The sequence below is a fragment of the Gobio gobio genome, assembly GCF_949357685.1.
Source record: "Gobio gobio genome assembly, chromosome: 16".
Classification (NCBI taxonomy): Eukaryota; Metazoa; Chordata; class Actinopteri; order Cypriniformes; family Gobionidae; genus Gobio; species Gobio gobio.
In genome coordinates, this window is record NC_137109.1 from 28,769,223 (window position 1) to 28,784,226 (window position 15,004).

The 15,004-nt window shown below is 37.2% G+C and overlaps 1 protein-coding gene across 3 annotated transcripts in view; it reads left to right on the plus strand.

Moving 5' to 3' along the window:
* Window positions 1-15,004, plus strand: part of mrpl11 (mitochondrial ribosomal protein L11) — a 42,643-nt gene that overhangs the window by 27,234 nt on the left and 405 nt on the right. For 2 of the 3 annotated variants that reach the window (XM_079839165.1, XM_079839166.1), the window contains exons 3-6: window positions 4,815-4,910; window positions 11,593-11,686; window positions 12,164-12,323; window positions 13,591-15,004. The exon at window positions 13,591-15,004 is cut by the window's right edge and continues 405 nt beyond it. In XM_079839165.1, the coding sequence (XP_079695291.1) occupies window positions 4,815-4,910; window positions 11,593-11,686; window positions 12,164-12,323; window positions 13,591-13,696 (456 nt within the window). In that variant the 3' untranslated portion in view covers window positions 13,697-15,004. The remainder of the gene's footprint in view (window positions 1-4,814; window positions 4,911-11,592; window positions 11,687-12,163; window positions 12,324-13,590) is intronic. The other variant, XR_013818199.1, reaches the window with a different exon arrangement.

Here is a 15,004-nt window from a genome sequence, read left to right on the forward strand (position 1 = left end):
AACTAAAATAAAATAAATTGAAATACAAAATTTAGTAAAACTAAAATTTAATAACCTAATAAGGGGAAAATATAATTCAAAATATGAACAAATACTATTATAGCTGCCAGTATAAATAATGCTAAAATAACAGTGCTTTAACGATTTGTATGTTGCTTTTGTGTGTGTGTGTTTTTTTTGTTTTTGTTTTTTTTTGCGTTCGTGTGGTTTTTACATTCAAAAACATCATAATGAATAAGTAATAGGCTATTTTCTGCCCTGGTTTTGAGGCTCTCTCAAGACACACTCAGTTTTGATGGGCGTGCCACACTGAAGACTTGGAAGTAAACGCCCACGGCTAGGATTGGATAAAATGTGCATATTTAATGAGCTTCTGCTCCCCTGTGTCAGTGACAGCATGTGGCGAACGGCTCGCAAAATGTCTTTATCAAACAAACACGATTCATCTCCCATCCACCCATGATTGATTGGAATGATATATTTTTATTAATGTTACTTGGCCCGCCCGATCAATGAATATAACCGCGAACCGCACACACACGCGCATCGAGTCAAGAGAGTGAACAACGCACATCAAGACAGTAATGAACCAAGAACACCACAAATAAAGTATTCTCCAGCCTGTGACAGCGTGCTAAAGTATGTTCTGTTAGACACGTACACATAATCCATAGATATCAAACGATCTGTAACAATGCAATACGATCACATACATTTTTTTTTTACATGTAATCTCATCCTGTCTGCAAATCCAGTCTCTTGTTTACAAACGACTCCGTGGTGAAATGAAGGAACAAACGTGCAATGTCTTCCCCACGTGAGCTGGATATTCATTAAAAATAAAGTTCATCCATGAATTCATAATTTTGGAATCCGAATGAAGCTTATGTGGTATGTTTACTGCTTATAAATTTGATGCTGTATAGCTCTATGCTGCTCTTATCTGTCATGTTAGTGGCACGAGTCGGTGAGCAGGGCGAGGTGTTGTTCTTCCTCTGTTGAGGCGGTGCTTCCCTACACTCTCACGTCATAGCCGGCACATTTTGAGATCGATCGTTTGCTGGGACGTTTTCAGCTCTGAAACTTACAGGATATTCTTATATTACCATGACCTTTTATATATCAAAAGCTCAAGGGAAAGTTGATTTCTCAATTCATCACCCCTTTAAGATTAAAACCTTCAGCCATTGATATGGAATATAAATATCAGTCCCCATCCCTGATTAAGTCTTTTATCCAACAGCTTCTATCCTCTTAACTGACCCATAAAATGTTGTGCTCCTTACATGAACTGTTAACTATTTTAATTTGCCTAATTTCTTATTCATGCATTTAATTACACAGGTTTTCACTTAGTTGGAAGTCACACTGTCCTCTAATGCCTTCTCCTCAGAGGCTTTGCTGTAAAGTGATTGAACCACTTGAACCCACCACTGTGCTTCTTTTCCTTTTGCTTCTCTTTAATGGAATGAGCTCACAGCCCTCACACATACATTCTTTATTCATGTGGGTCCCCTATGGCTTCTCCATACATCAGCCCTCTGAAGCCTTTCACCCGCTTTTGTCAAATGGACCTCCTGAATGTTCGTATTGATCTTCATTATTGTTCTCATAGGGGACATGACTTGAACATAACACTGTTCTTCTCTGTCCTGCACTGGAACTGTACACACATGTGTGCAGTATTATTAGACATACTTGAATATGTGGCCCTTCAATCTGTTACTTCAGCTATCTGAAACAGATGTTACTTTGCTGGTCTGTTCTCACTCTTTTTGTCATTCATCCATGTCAGCGGCCATCTCGTTAAAAAGGATTGCTGAAGCTGAAAGCTTGTGTTATAATAATGAAACCAATGCAAAGTGGGATAACTGATGAAAAGAATGAAGAAAGGAGGAGATGTTTCATGAATCACAAATACAGTCCCGATGTTATTCAGTCTTTTAGAGTTTTTAACCCCCCCCCCCCCCCCCCCCAAGAACATATTTCATAACAATTTTATCTGTGAGCATGATTGTTTAGAAAGCATTCAGTGTCTGGATATCTCACACAATTCAGGCAGGATTTTTCTTCTGTCGGAGTCTTCACTGTGAATGGATGCTTTATCCTAGAGAATATTGATATAAACACTTTTAATATTCATCTGATATAATAAATAAAGTGCAGTGTCCAAGGTTGGTAGCACGCTTCTCCATCAAGGTGATGTACTGCAGCCATTTTGTTCTTCGCAGTCTTGCTTTTATCAGACACTATTGAAGTTAGAGGAGGTTTAATTGGACCGCTTGACTTGTGGATGATTAGATCTTGGGTTTTAGAGAGCTAGACTGGCAATTTGGCCAGCGCTTGAAAGTGAATGTATCTGCCATTAAACGCAAAGCGACTTGGTCATCCGGAGCTTTATTCCGTAAAGATTGCCAGAGCAATCTTCATCTTCGAGCCTTGTTTTTTTCAACCAACAACAGATTCCCATTTTTATGATGGCCTCACTTATGATATTAAAAGCGCTGCACAAAACCCAATTACTACAGTTTCTTTCATTGTACCAGTCTTTTGTTTGAATGTCTTGTGTGTCTCATCCTCCTTGCCTGCCTGCCCCCATACCCCCCCATCGTCAGACGACCACTTCCTCACAGATCTGTCTGCTATCCTCTGCATGTCTTTGCTCGTTTGAACTCCTTTTCAGATAAAAAAAAAAAAATACAACTTTAAAGGAAGTTATAAAGCAGCGGGTGGAAAACCGAAGTAGAAGCGGTTTGGAATCTCATGTTTGCCCAAGGGTTTTAGAGGCTCTCCTAACAACCTTGTATTAATCCATATTTAATTAGGAATCAACCACCGCCTTTCTTGTTTACTTAGATCTGTTGTTCTTGCTGAAGTTGGGGGGGTTTGGGGAGATGCTAGTGGGGTTGACATGGGATTACTATTAATAAGCAAGTCAGGAGGGAGATAGGCTGCCTGCCATCCAGGGCTTTTATTTTTCATTTCATTAGTGTTGAAATTGAAATTGCTGAACAGTAATACCTCTGGATTTGTGGGGTAATATTTGCTGTTCTCGCATGACAGTGTTTGCTTTGACTAATCTGAAAAGATTGCATCAGTATTTATAAGTTGGGATCAAACATCAATACCAAGGAAGTTCTTTGCAAATACACTTTATGCCAATAAAGTGCTGTTTACGTATCACATATGGGAGGTTACTGTTATATTTTGCAGCTTATTTTGGCCAATAACCACCTACTTAAACAGGAAAGGTCTGACTTACTTTTTTAAAGTGACTAAACTCAATTAATTTAGTTTTTACATGCTGTTTGAGGCAGTTTAATTTATCTGAAATTATTAACATGGTTGATGCAAAATTTAGAATTCAATTTCACTTTATCTATTTATACAAATTTATACAACTCCAGTCATGTGAATTTCAATTCATTTATATTCTGAATGCCACACAACCCTGGTTGATACCTAAGTTGAAGACACTAAAAATTACTGAAATACAGCACCATACAATGTTTTTTTTGGGGATCAGTACGATTTGTTTTATACTTTTATTTACCAAACATGCATTACACTTATCAAAAGTGATATTAAAGGTGCTCAAAAGACATTTTATTACAATTATCACTGTTGGAATCAGTTGTGTTGCTTAATAGAAAGTAAATATAAATCTTTTGTATATATGTGTCAAAAGATTTATGTTTACTTTCTATTAAGCAACACAACTGATTCCAACAGTGATAATTGTAATAAAATGTCTTTTGAGCACCACATCAGCATCTTAAAATGATTTCTGAAGGACCATGTGACACCGAAGACTGGAGTAATTGTGCTGGAAAGCTTTGCCATCACAATTATTTTAAATTGTAATATTTCACAATGTTACTGTTTCTACTGTATTTTTGATTAAATAAATAAATGAGCATAAGAGACATTCAAAAAGTCTAGGATGGAATGCATGTTAATATGACTTAGAAATCAGAATTTGTGTCCATCCAAAAGAATAGGTACAGATTGTTTCACAGACATCTGAAACTCCGAAAAATCCAGTGATGCAATTCTGCTCATGGATATATCTATTTTTTTTTTTTTTTTTTTTTTTTTTTACTTGGTAGGCCCTTAACTTACCAGTTCATTTTAGGGCAGTATGCATCAAATGGTCAGTGGATGAACTAAGGGGGTTTGGTGTCTAGTTGTAACGAGACTAATTACCGCAATAGCTACCCTTTCCTAATCTGACTGTAAAATAAAGCTCTGTAACATTTACCACAGGATGAAACAAGTGTTATAGTCACCGTAGATCCTTTGGAAAGTTCAAGTGCAAAAAAAACTTTCACCACTGTAATAAGATTACTGATTAGCAGCTGCCTCTGCAGTCAACCCACAGAAAACACTCATGCTCTGGTGAAGCCGCTCAGGAGAAATGGCAGCCAATGTTGACTTAATGTCAGCTATACATTTAGTTTTCTGCCTGGCAAGGGCCAGGAAAGAGAATCTAATTTATCTGGAGTCTCAGAGGCATGATGACTGCCATACTCTGACATACACACACACACACACACACACACACGTATATACTAACACCCTTGGGTAAATAGGCTTCCACCAGCCTCTCTCGTTCGCTTTCTCACTCACTCACGTAGGCATCCAAGCATGCCGAGGCATTCACGGTGCACCAATGAGTTATCGAATGATTGACACCATGCAGCCAGTCTAAATGGCTATTGGTATTCATCAAAAGACTGCCAAAATGAATAACAGGCTAGAATGCGTGTTGGTCTAAACCTTTCTGAATGCTTTTCTTATGCCTTCTTTTCCAGAAAGGGATTCCCATCGGGGCCTTCTGCAAAGACTTCAATGAGAAAACCAAAGACCTCAAAGAAGGCATCCCTCTTCCCATCAAGATCAATGTGAAGGTAATGTAACCACTAATAAGGAATACGGTTGTCGTTTTCTCAACATCAACGCCACTTTGCCAATCAGTCACAGATGTGACGTCTTGGGGGCCTCATAATACACCTTATTGCTTTCAATCAATCCTGCCCTCGTTTGTTTTGCTGCTTGTTTTCTCAGTTTATGAGTCCCTGGGGGTGCTCGTTTACATTCGCATCCCAGGCGCGTTAGCAAACAGCATTAGATGCTTCTCGAATGCCAAAGTGCGGATTAGGCCTTCTACTGACATTATGATCAAATGAAGGTATTGAGCGAAGTGGATTAAACAGAAGAACAGAGCTTTCCCAATCTGAGCGTGACTCGGAAACGAGGAATAGTCACTCATGCGGCGTATGCAATGTTCATCTGGCCTAGGTTTATCTCCCCGCTCACCGTCTCTAGGAGCTTCAGCAAGTTTATTATAATGTTTTGTCAAGGACACACTTTCCATCATAGTGTTTGAAGTCAAGGACCGTGAATGTACTCCAACTCGAAGTTTCTCAAAGTTTGATGGATCCCTCACTTGTGTGCATTAGCAGCTTTTTCCCGACACCTTTTAGTCTTTGTTTCTCTCGTACAATCGTTCCGTCTCTTCTAATCTATTCTCTCCCATTTTTCACCCGCCCTCTGTAGCAAAATGAGAGGTCTGGCACTTTCTCCTCATATTCTCAGTCTCTTAAATAAAGATAGATTGATGGCTGTTAGTAATGCTTGCCGAGTTGGCGATGGAGCGCAGGGGCATTTGAGCAAAGGCCCATTATGAAGGTTGCGAGAAATGGCTTTTTATTATGGAGGGGTCATTGATCACACATTTTAAAGTGGCAGGACTCCGTGAAATGAGTGTTCTCATTACAGGTCTCCATCTCTTTTACGTTCCAGAACTGTTGAAAAGCTCTTGTGTGATTTCAATTGGAAGTCCCAGTTTCGATAACCCTCTGTGTCTAAGCGAAATGGGGTGATGCTCTGTGCAGACATTGTGAGGAAATTATATGGCCGTATTATGCTCCGGCACTGCCACCCAACCCAGTCTAGGGTGTTTTAATGTCTCTGGCTCATGTCTAATGCGCCGTCTCAGTCAGATTCCAAACACATAATCTTTTCTTCTGTGCTGATTTAAGTGAGTGTCTGTGGTCCAGCTCTGCCACAGTTTGAATCTAGAGGCTTCTGTTGCATAAAGTAGAACTAGACGTCTTCGGCAACAATGTCACCTTCATCTAGCTCATCCCTTTGTGTTGTCCTGTCAGTTGTGGTTGCCTGAGGGTGGGAATTGTCAGCCTTTGTTGTTGGCACTCCTCTGCAGGTACATCAGCTCTTGTTCCAGGACCTTTTCAGAGGGAGAGAGAGAGGAAAATGTGCACCCTAGTGCTGTGATTCATCATTCGGTTTTTTTAATACACATGCAACAGCCCACTGTAATTTTTGACTTGTTGACATGATCATTTATCTTTTTTTTGCAATAATAATAAATAACTACGCTTCTTTATTCTGAAGAACCTGAGTGCTGTGGTGCTCATTCATGCTATATTTACTGTGTGGTGTGGTTGGTTGCCAGGGCATTGCTACATGGTTGCTAAGGTGTTGGGAGCAGTTTGTAGCACGTTGCTAGGTGGTTGCCCGTGTTATGACCCAGTTGTTGTGTTGTGGTTCTGGTTTAGTTTTAGGCAATTTGCCAGACCAGCGCTCTATTTGTGAGAATATTTGTTTTGATTCGCATCCATTTATTTGTTCTGATAACACTCACAGTTATTCACTTGCAGTCACTAGGGTTGGGTACTGAACTCTGTACTTTTAAGTTACTTTTAAGTTTACTACAGAGTACCGATTCACATTAAATCAATCGGTACCAAATTTCGGTACCTGAGAACGCATCTGGTGATATAGGCTAATGTCTGTGAATATTAAACCGCAAAAAGACTATTTAAATACGAATCCTGCGTGTCTCTGTGCGAATGAATGCCGTATACGCGCGGTTTACCACAGACACAAACACACGCACTCACTCAGAGTCGCGCATGACGGTCGTATGTTTCCATCTCTGCCGTCTCATATGAGGACATGAGTGCACAAACGTCATCTCAAGACAAACTGAGAGTCACTTTATGAGCATTTTACCGTTTTATTTGAGAAGAACTACCGTCATGTCATAAACACAGAGAAACTCAAAGCTCTTCACGGCAACCCGTCAAAATAAAAGTGAAAAAGATTTCACTTGACAAATTACTGTTGTACAGTAGAATTTAGATATGCCTCAATGTAATAATAATACTAACACTAATGCAATAATAATAAATTGGTCACATTGAGAAGAACTATATGCCTAGACTGAACACGTAATAATATGCATGCACATGATGTCACCATTTTCACGAATTAGCATTTTTGTAGATTACATCGAGACATTTTCAGACCCCCAAAACACTGTTGTCGTGTAAATGAACGTCCAAAATGCAGTTTTTTGTCTTTAGTGGAAAACTGTGCGGTGTAAATGCCACCTTATTCTGATCCCTAGTTAACAGTGTTATTTTTAGTATTATTTATATATTATTATAGCATTTATCATTTTTTGAAATACCTTCTTTTTTATATATTTTCAGTTTTTATTTATTGTTAGTTGCGTTTAAGTATTTTTTTAATGTGCTTTTGTCATTTTTAGCCTTAATTTTTATTTCAGTTTTATTAATATTTTTATTTTCATTTTAGTACTTCAGCTTAACATTATTTTAGTTCAGTTAGTTGCCAAGGCAAGATTTCCAATTTTCATGTAAAATGTTCATCTAATATTCATATTTTATTTTAGTTCAGCTTTATTTCAATGAATGAAAATGCATTTTAATAGTTTTAATTAACAGTACCAACACTGTTAGTTAGCATGCTAGTCTTTTAGTCCAAATCTGGGGGATTTTTAAGTCTGATTGCTTAGAAATGAAATAGCTCAACTCTCCTTATCCAGGATAAATTCAATGGTACAGTTGGTTGAGTTACACACCCAAATTGTAAAACTTAGGGTGAGTGATTTATTCAAACACCTGTTTATGAGCAATAGCAATATTAATGTTAGTAAACACCACTTTTTGTGTGTGTGTGTGTGTGTGTGTGTGATGTGTGATGTGTGATGTGTGTATTTGGTGCCTTTCCCACCTAGCCTTTGGACACTTTGCTGCGCAACAAATATAAAATGTGCATAAAGAAATACAATAGTAATAAAGAAAGACATTCAATCATAGACAAATTATGAGCAAATGTACTTATTTTATTTGCAGTACACTCTAAAAGTAACAGGTCCCCCAAAAATGAAAATTGTCATCATTTACTCACCCTGATGTGGTTCCAGACATGTTTGACTCTCTTTTCTTCTTTTGTGGCATTTTGATAAATGTTCATTCTGTTATTTTTCCTACAATGTAAATAAATGATGACCAAGGGCAGTCAAGCTCCAAAAAGGAACAAAAAATCAAGATAAAATGAGTCAATATGACACATGCTATATTACAAGCCAAAAGCTTTTGAACAATTTGGACACTCTACTATAAATATTGTCTTTTGTATTCCACAAAAGCAAAAGTCAGATGGGTTTCTAAAGACACGAAGTTGAGTACATGATGACAGAATGTTTATATATTGGGTGAACTATCCCTTTAAGACATCCGGAATATAAAACTCCATCGCCAAACAAAGGGAAAATGTCTTTTTATGATTCGTTCTTCAGGTCCTACGGGCAGATTAGGCCCTAAAGCTAGCGTCCTCACACTATACTGATGAGCATTCGACGGGGATTGAAGATTAGCCTGAGCTACGTGATCTTTAGCTGCAGGGGGTGTGGAGAAAATTCTGGTTGAGTTTGCAGCACAATGCTTGCTTTAGGCTTGAACCGGATGGCTGCAATGCATTTTAGCCAGGCTTTCTCCCCAAGTCAGACTGCTTGTGAAGTCCCAGTTGCCCCATTAAGCTGTCTGCTGCACACTCATTGTTTTTGAGCTTCTGTATGCAGACTAATCCCTGCCTTAAAGCTTCGATTTCGGCAGGCCTGACAGTCGAGGGTGTGTGCTGGGGGAATGGAGGGTGTGGATGCATGCGCCTGGCTTCACTAGACTCGACTGTGAGTTTATGAGAGGCTGTCAGAGTCTATGGATGCCAATGAGATTCTGTCAGGCTCCAGAGACTCTATTGGATGCTATAGGATTTTAGCTCTTTTCACTCGCGAAGAGGATGGTGTTTGTGATACCACCCGCTATGTGCGATGAGACCGAGAGACTGAGAGCGATAGCTTGACGCCCACAAAGCCAAAAAGCGAAAATAACATTTAGTTCCCACAGTCTCAACAGATAATCATCAAAAACAAACTCAACACACAAATCCATAATGCATCAGATTAACTGCAGTAGATTAAGGATGTTCTCAAATATTGTAAGCTTAATTATATATCATTAATTGTGTGATTTTTATGATACTGACATTTTACTTCATTTCAATTCTATTCACACAACATGCGTTTAATTCACATTTTCTTTTTAGGATTATTTTTCTCTTTAAATGTATGTATAGGTAGTGAGTGAGCACACCCTCTTCCTCCTTTATTTGTTTGTTTGTCTTTTGAGGGGCAACAGTTGCAGTCCTGGTTCACTTCATGCCAATATGGAATAACAGCACGTCTTAATAACTTTTAGTGGTTCTTTATATATGTGTGTAAAAAAACACACACACACACACACACACACACACACACACACACACACACACACATATACCAAGCAAACTTTACAGCAAGGGATCATCAAGCATTTTAGTTGTATAGAAAGCAGCAGATTTTCTCAGGCAATTTAATAACATCACACACACACAGCAGATAATTGTTCTTCCTACTGTCAGTTTTATTGCTGCATCTTCCATATGTATACATGTAAATCATTATGTCTATATAAAGTCTTTTTCAAAGGTCTGGTTTAAAATTGTACTGACATTTTGATGAATAATTCATTTTGTATTCCTAAGGGAAAAAGCCATATGACCAAGGCTTCATCTTTACACTCTTAACTTTAAAGCAGACTTTAGGTTGGTTCACTCCTTTCACAAGCAACTTTTTTTATTCTGACAATTGAATGACCGATTTATTTGCACATGACACACACACACACACACACACACACACAAACATAATGTATAAACATTTTAGCTGTGGTGCTCCTAAGCTTTTGCTGGTGCTCCTAACTTATTGAAGTTGGAAGCACCAGTGCTACCGAGTAAAAAAGTTAATTTCGAGCCCTGCATTTAAGCGACGTGTGTGTTGTTAGGGAATTTAAGCAAGGTTTAATGGAAATTCATAGCAAACAATCTGCAGCATGTACAACTCTATAGGACTGACTGTTTTAGACTAAAATGGGACATTTCTGTCACAGCATTTTAGACAAACTTAACTAACAATATTCTGTTCAATATTTTGCGGTCAGTAAGGTTTAGGTTAAGGCAAAAACACATCGCCACCTTGGAATTACACACTTACACAGACTTACACACCCTCCATGAGCTTACGTTCTGTAAATGAACGACGCCTTGTGGTGCCATTCCAAAGAGGCATGAAATCACTCTCACTGACCTTTTCCTGGACCGTTCCCACTTGGTGGAATGACCTGCCTATCTCAATTCGAGCGGGCCGAGTCTGTAGCCATTTTATCAAGAAACATCTAAAAACACATCTTTTCCAGCAGCACCTGACCAATCAAGAATAGCACTTATCACCCTATTCATTTTCTGTTTGTCTATTTAATAAAAAAAAAAAAAAAATACAAAAAAAAAAAAAATATATATATATATATATATATATATATATATATATATATATATATATATATATATATATATATATATATATATATATATATATATATATATATATATATATATATATATATATATATATATATATATATATATATATATATATATATAAAAGTAAAAAAAAAAGTCCTATGTGTTCTGTTCTAGATTAACTGAGACTTGTTACAGCACTTGCATATTGTTGCCTTTGACTGTCCTAGTTGCTTCTATTGCACTCATTTGTAAGTCGCTTTGGATAAAAGTGTCTGCTAAATGACTAAATGTAAATTATAAGGTTCTATCTGCGTTCTGACTGGTTTGGAGATATTGAGCTTTAAAGTTTTTTACATTCCATTTGACTGTGTAGAAAGAACCTTTTTATTTTCTAAATAAAAAGTTCCAAAAAACGTAAAAAACAACATCACATACTGTAAAGAAGTTGTCACAGAATAAGAATATCTGAATAACTCAATTTTGACAAAAATGTCAGATAGAACCTTATAATTCCAAGGGGACGACATTAAATTGATCAAATAGTGACAAGTAAAGATATTTATAATTTCAGAAAATATTTCTATTTCAAATGAATGCTGTTCTTTTCTATTCATCAAAGAATCCTGAAAAAATGTTTTGTGATTTCCACAAAAATGTTAAGCAGTAAAACCGTTTCCAACCGTTTCTTGAGCATCAAATCAGCATATGAGAATGATTTCTGAAGGATCATGTGACACTGAAGACTGGAATAATGATGCTGAAAACACAGAGAAAATTATTTTATCATTTTATCAAACAGTTGTAGTTTTCTGGTTTGTAGTTGACTGTATCTTTTACTGTGTTCCCTTTTCTTTCCTCCAGTCGGACAGAACGTACGACCTGAAAATTGGGCAGCCCACTGTGTCTTACTTCTTGAAACAGGCCGCTGGCATTGAAAAAGGAGCCGGAAAGACCGGTAAGCGAACCCTATTACAACCAGAGCAGCTGTGGCCATACATCCTTCTTTCCATCTCTCAGCAGTCTATTTGTATATCTTGCCACTGCCTTATGTTTCAGTAATGGACAGACTTCCCCCTGCGGGGTGTTTTGGTTTAGATTGAATTTTTTTGAGTGATGATATATTGATGATGAGCTGCACTGGTAGAGAGCCGTGCAATTATAAGGGGAACGCTGTGGTGAAGGTGGCATTTTAAAAAAAGGAGAATTATGGATTTGCTTCATTTTCATCCACTATTCCATTATTCTTTCTTATGCGCCCACTCTTTCTCTTCCCCTCTCTTTGTTAACTCTTGCCTTCACTCCATCTCCACTTCCGATTTGCTCAATCATGACCAACCACACCTCCTGCTGGTTTCTCTTTCTGCGCTGCTGTGTTTCATCACCTCTCTCTTTCTCCTCCCACCTTGTCCCTCCGCTTTCCTGTATCTATCAGGGCACGAGATCGCAGGTATGGTGACTGTGAGGGCCGTATATGAGATTGCACGGGTCAAATCGCAGGAGGACAGCTTTAAGCTGCAGGACACCTCCATGCAGAACGTTGTCAAGAGCATCATCGGTTCCGCCAGATCCCTCGGCATCAAAATCGTCAATGAGTGAGAGCCCTTCAAACTTCATTCTACCACATTATTCACAACATACAATACCAGTGAAATGTTTTGAGCACACTAACTCATTCTTGCCATTTTCCACATTTTATAACAATATCAATGTCTTCAAAGCTATAGAATCACAGAAGTGGACGTTATGTAATGACCAAAACATAAAAATACATAAATTAAAACTACTATTCATATGTTTGGGGTCAGTAACATGTTTTTGTAAAGGAATTATTACTTTTATTCATCAAGGATGCTTTGAATTGATCAAAAGAGACAGACTAATAGTTGTTATATTATTGTGGTTTCCACAAAAATATTAAGCATAGCAACTATTTTCAAACTATTTTTTTTTTGAGCAGCAAATCAGCATATTAGATTTTTTTCTGTAATGATGCTGAAAATTCAGCTTTGACATCAGGAATAAATTAATAGTTAATAAATATGAAAAGACTTTCAGAAACATAAGAAAATCTCACCAATCCCAAACTTTTGAATGGTAGTGTATCTCTTAAAAATATCATTCAAATTTTAGTTTTATGAAGAAATGTACATGTAGGCATAATTTATATACAAAGCCTTTTCCAAGCATTTGTTTTCTGCATGTCTGGTCTCGACTGTGAGTTTTAAACATCCATCTTTTCCTTGTATAAATATTTCAGACATCCCACCACCTAGTAAAGACCTTTAATAAGAGATGTGAATAAATAATGGATGAATAAATCAAGTCTTACTTCACACTCTCGCCAGTGACTTCAGTTCGTGTGCTCATTTGGAATTTTATCCCATTTCTCACTGTTAAGAATTGAGCTTGATTTGCAGGCTTTTAAAATTGAATCATAAAATTCATGTTTTGTATAATTAATGTTTTAATAACGCGGAGATATTGTAAGGGATGCTGCTAACTTAATTATTGACACTATTCATTTGAGAAGGTTTTTTCTTGACACCTACCACATCTTTTCCTATCTTGAGTCTCTACAACGTCAAATGTCATTGCAACATTTTGACAGGCAAAAAAAAAATAAAATGAAGCTCTTTAATAAATAAACCATGTCACCTAGGTCCAAATGCTCAGACCCATCTTTTGTACTAGAAGGAAGAGCAAAGCTCGCCTTGCATTTCAATCCATTGCTAGGAATGTTTGAAATTCTAATGTAATGTATCTGTTGATATGCCTCTAATCTCCGTCTTCTCTGTCGGTTCCCCCCTCTGTCACTCTCACACTGCTCCCCCCTCTCCTCTCCTGTCATCCCTCTGTCAGCTTGTCACCAGCGCAGTACGGGGAGTTTCTCCGAGAGCGTGAGGAGAGACTGAAGGCAGAAGCGGAGGCAGCTGCTGCTGAGGCTGCAGTAGTAAAGAAGAAATGAAGAGCTGCTGTGTGCTAGTTATTTATCAATACAAAAAAAAAAAACCCACTCACACGGATACGTCTCACTATTCCGGATGTGTTTTTCTAATAAAATGCTGCTGTTTTGCATACAAATATATCAAAGTGTATTTTTTTTTTCTCTGTATCTCTCATTGTTGACTGTCTCCTGTCTTTTCTCTACCTCCCCCACTCTTTTCTTTTCTCTGCCTCCTACAGCCTTTTTTTAGGCCTCTGAGCCACTTTCACCTATTCTTTCTCTCGCATCCATTGACTTAGCCATCTCTGGATAATAATAATCCAGGGTTTTTTATAACTGCTGTGTCTTTGGCATCAGGTTGATATGCAATGTTTAATACTTATTTTAAGCAAGCACCCAAACTGGTAGAAAAGTTTGTCACAATGCCTTTGCTACAGTTTCTAATGTTTTTCTTGCATAACTGATATTACGTTATCTGGTAATCACATTCCAAAAAATGAAATGCTTGTAATTAAAGATTACGTTTTAAAATACTCAATCAGTTACAGTTACTTTTTTTTAAAATGTATTACTTAAAATTCACAAAATGGCAGCAAATAATTCCTACTTAATTGATTCTCTCTTATTCTTTTTCATTCTATTTCATTCAAGCCTATTGCTTATACAGTATCTGTCAATAGTTTGGAAACATTGCAATTTTTTGTTTTTGAAAGAATTCTCTTGTGCTCTTCAGTGTCACATGATCCTTCATAAATCATTCTAATATGTTGATTTGCTGCCCAAGAAACATTTATTATTGTTATTAAGGTTTAAAAACTGTTGTGCTGCTTAATATTTTTTGTGGAAATGGTGGATTCTTTTCATGATTCTTTGATTAATGGAAAGTTCAATGAACAGCATGTATTTGCATTTATTAAAACTGTTTTCAACATTGAGAATAATAATAAATGTTTCTTGAGCAGCAAATCGGCATATTAGAATGATTTCTGAAGGGTCATGTGACACTGAAGACTGGCGTAATGATGCTGAAAATTCTTTCTGCATTTCTGCAGTTCTTTCTCTTTATATTTTTATCTAAAATTTATCACATTGATTCAAATAGGATACTCTTAAGAGTATACTATTTGAATCAATGTGATAAAAGAGTTGGGGTAAAAGTAATCAAAAAGTGTGTATATACAGCAAATCTCGGCTGTGATTCTTTATATCGTCACATAAATGTAAACTGTGTTATCGCACAGCTCTTTATATAAAGTTATAAAATCTATAACCAGATTTGCCAGTTCTTGCTGCAAGATGTTACTCCACTCTTCCACCAAGGCACTTGCA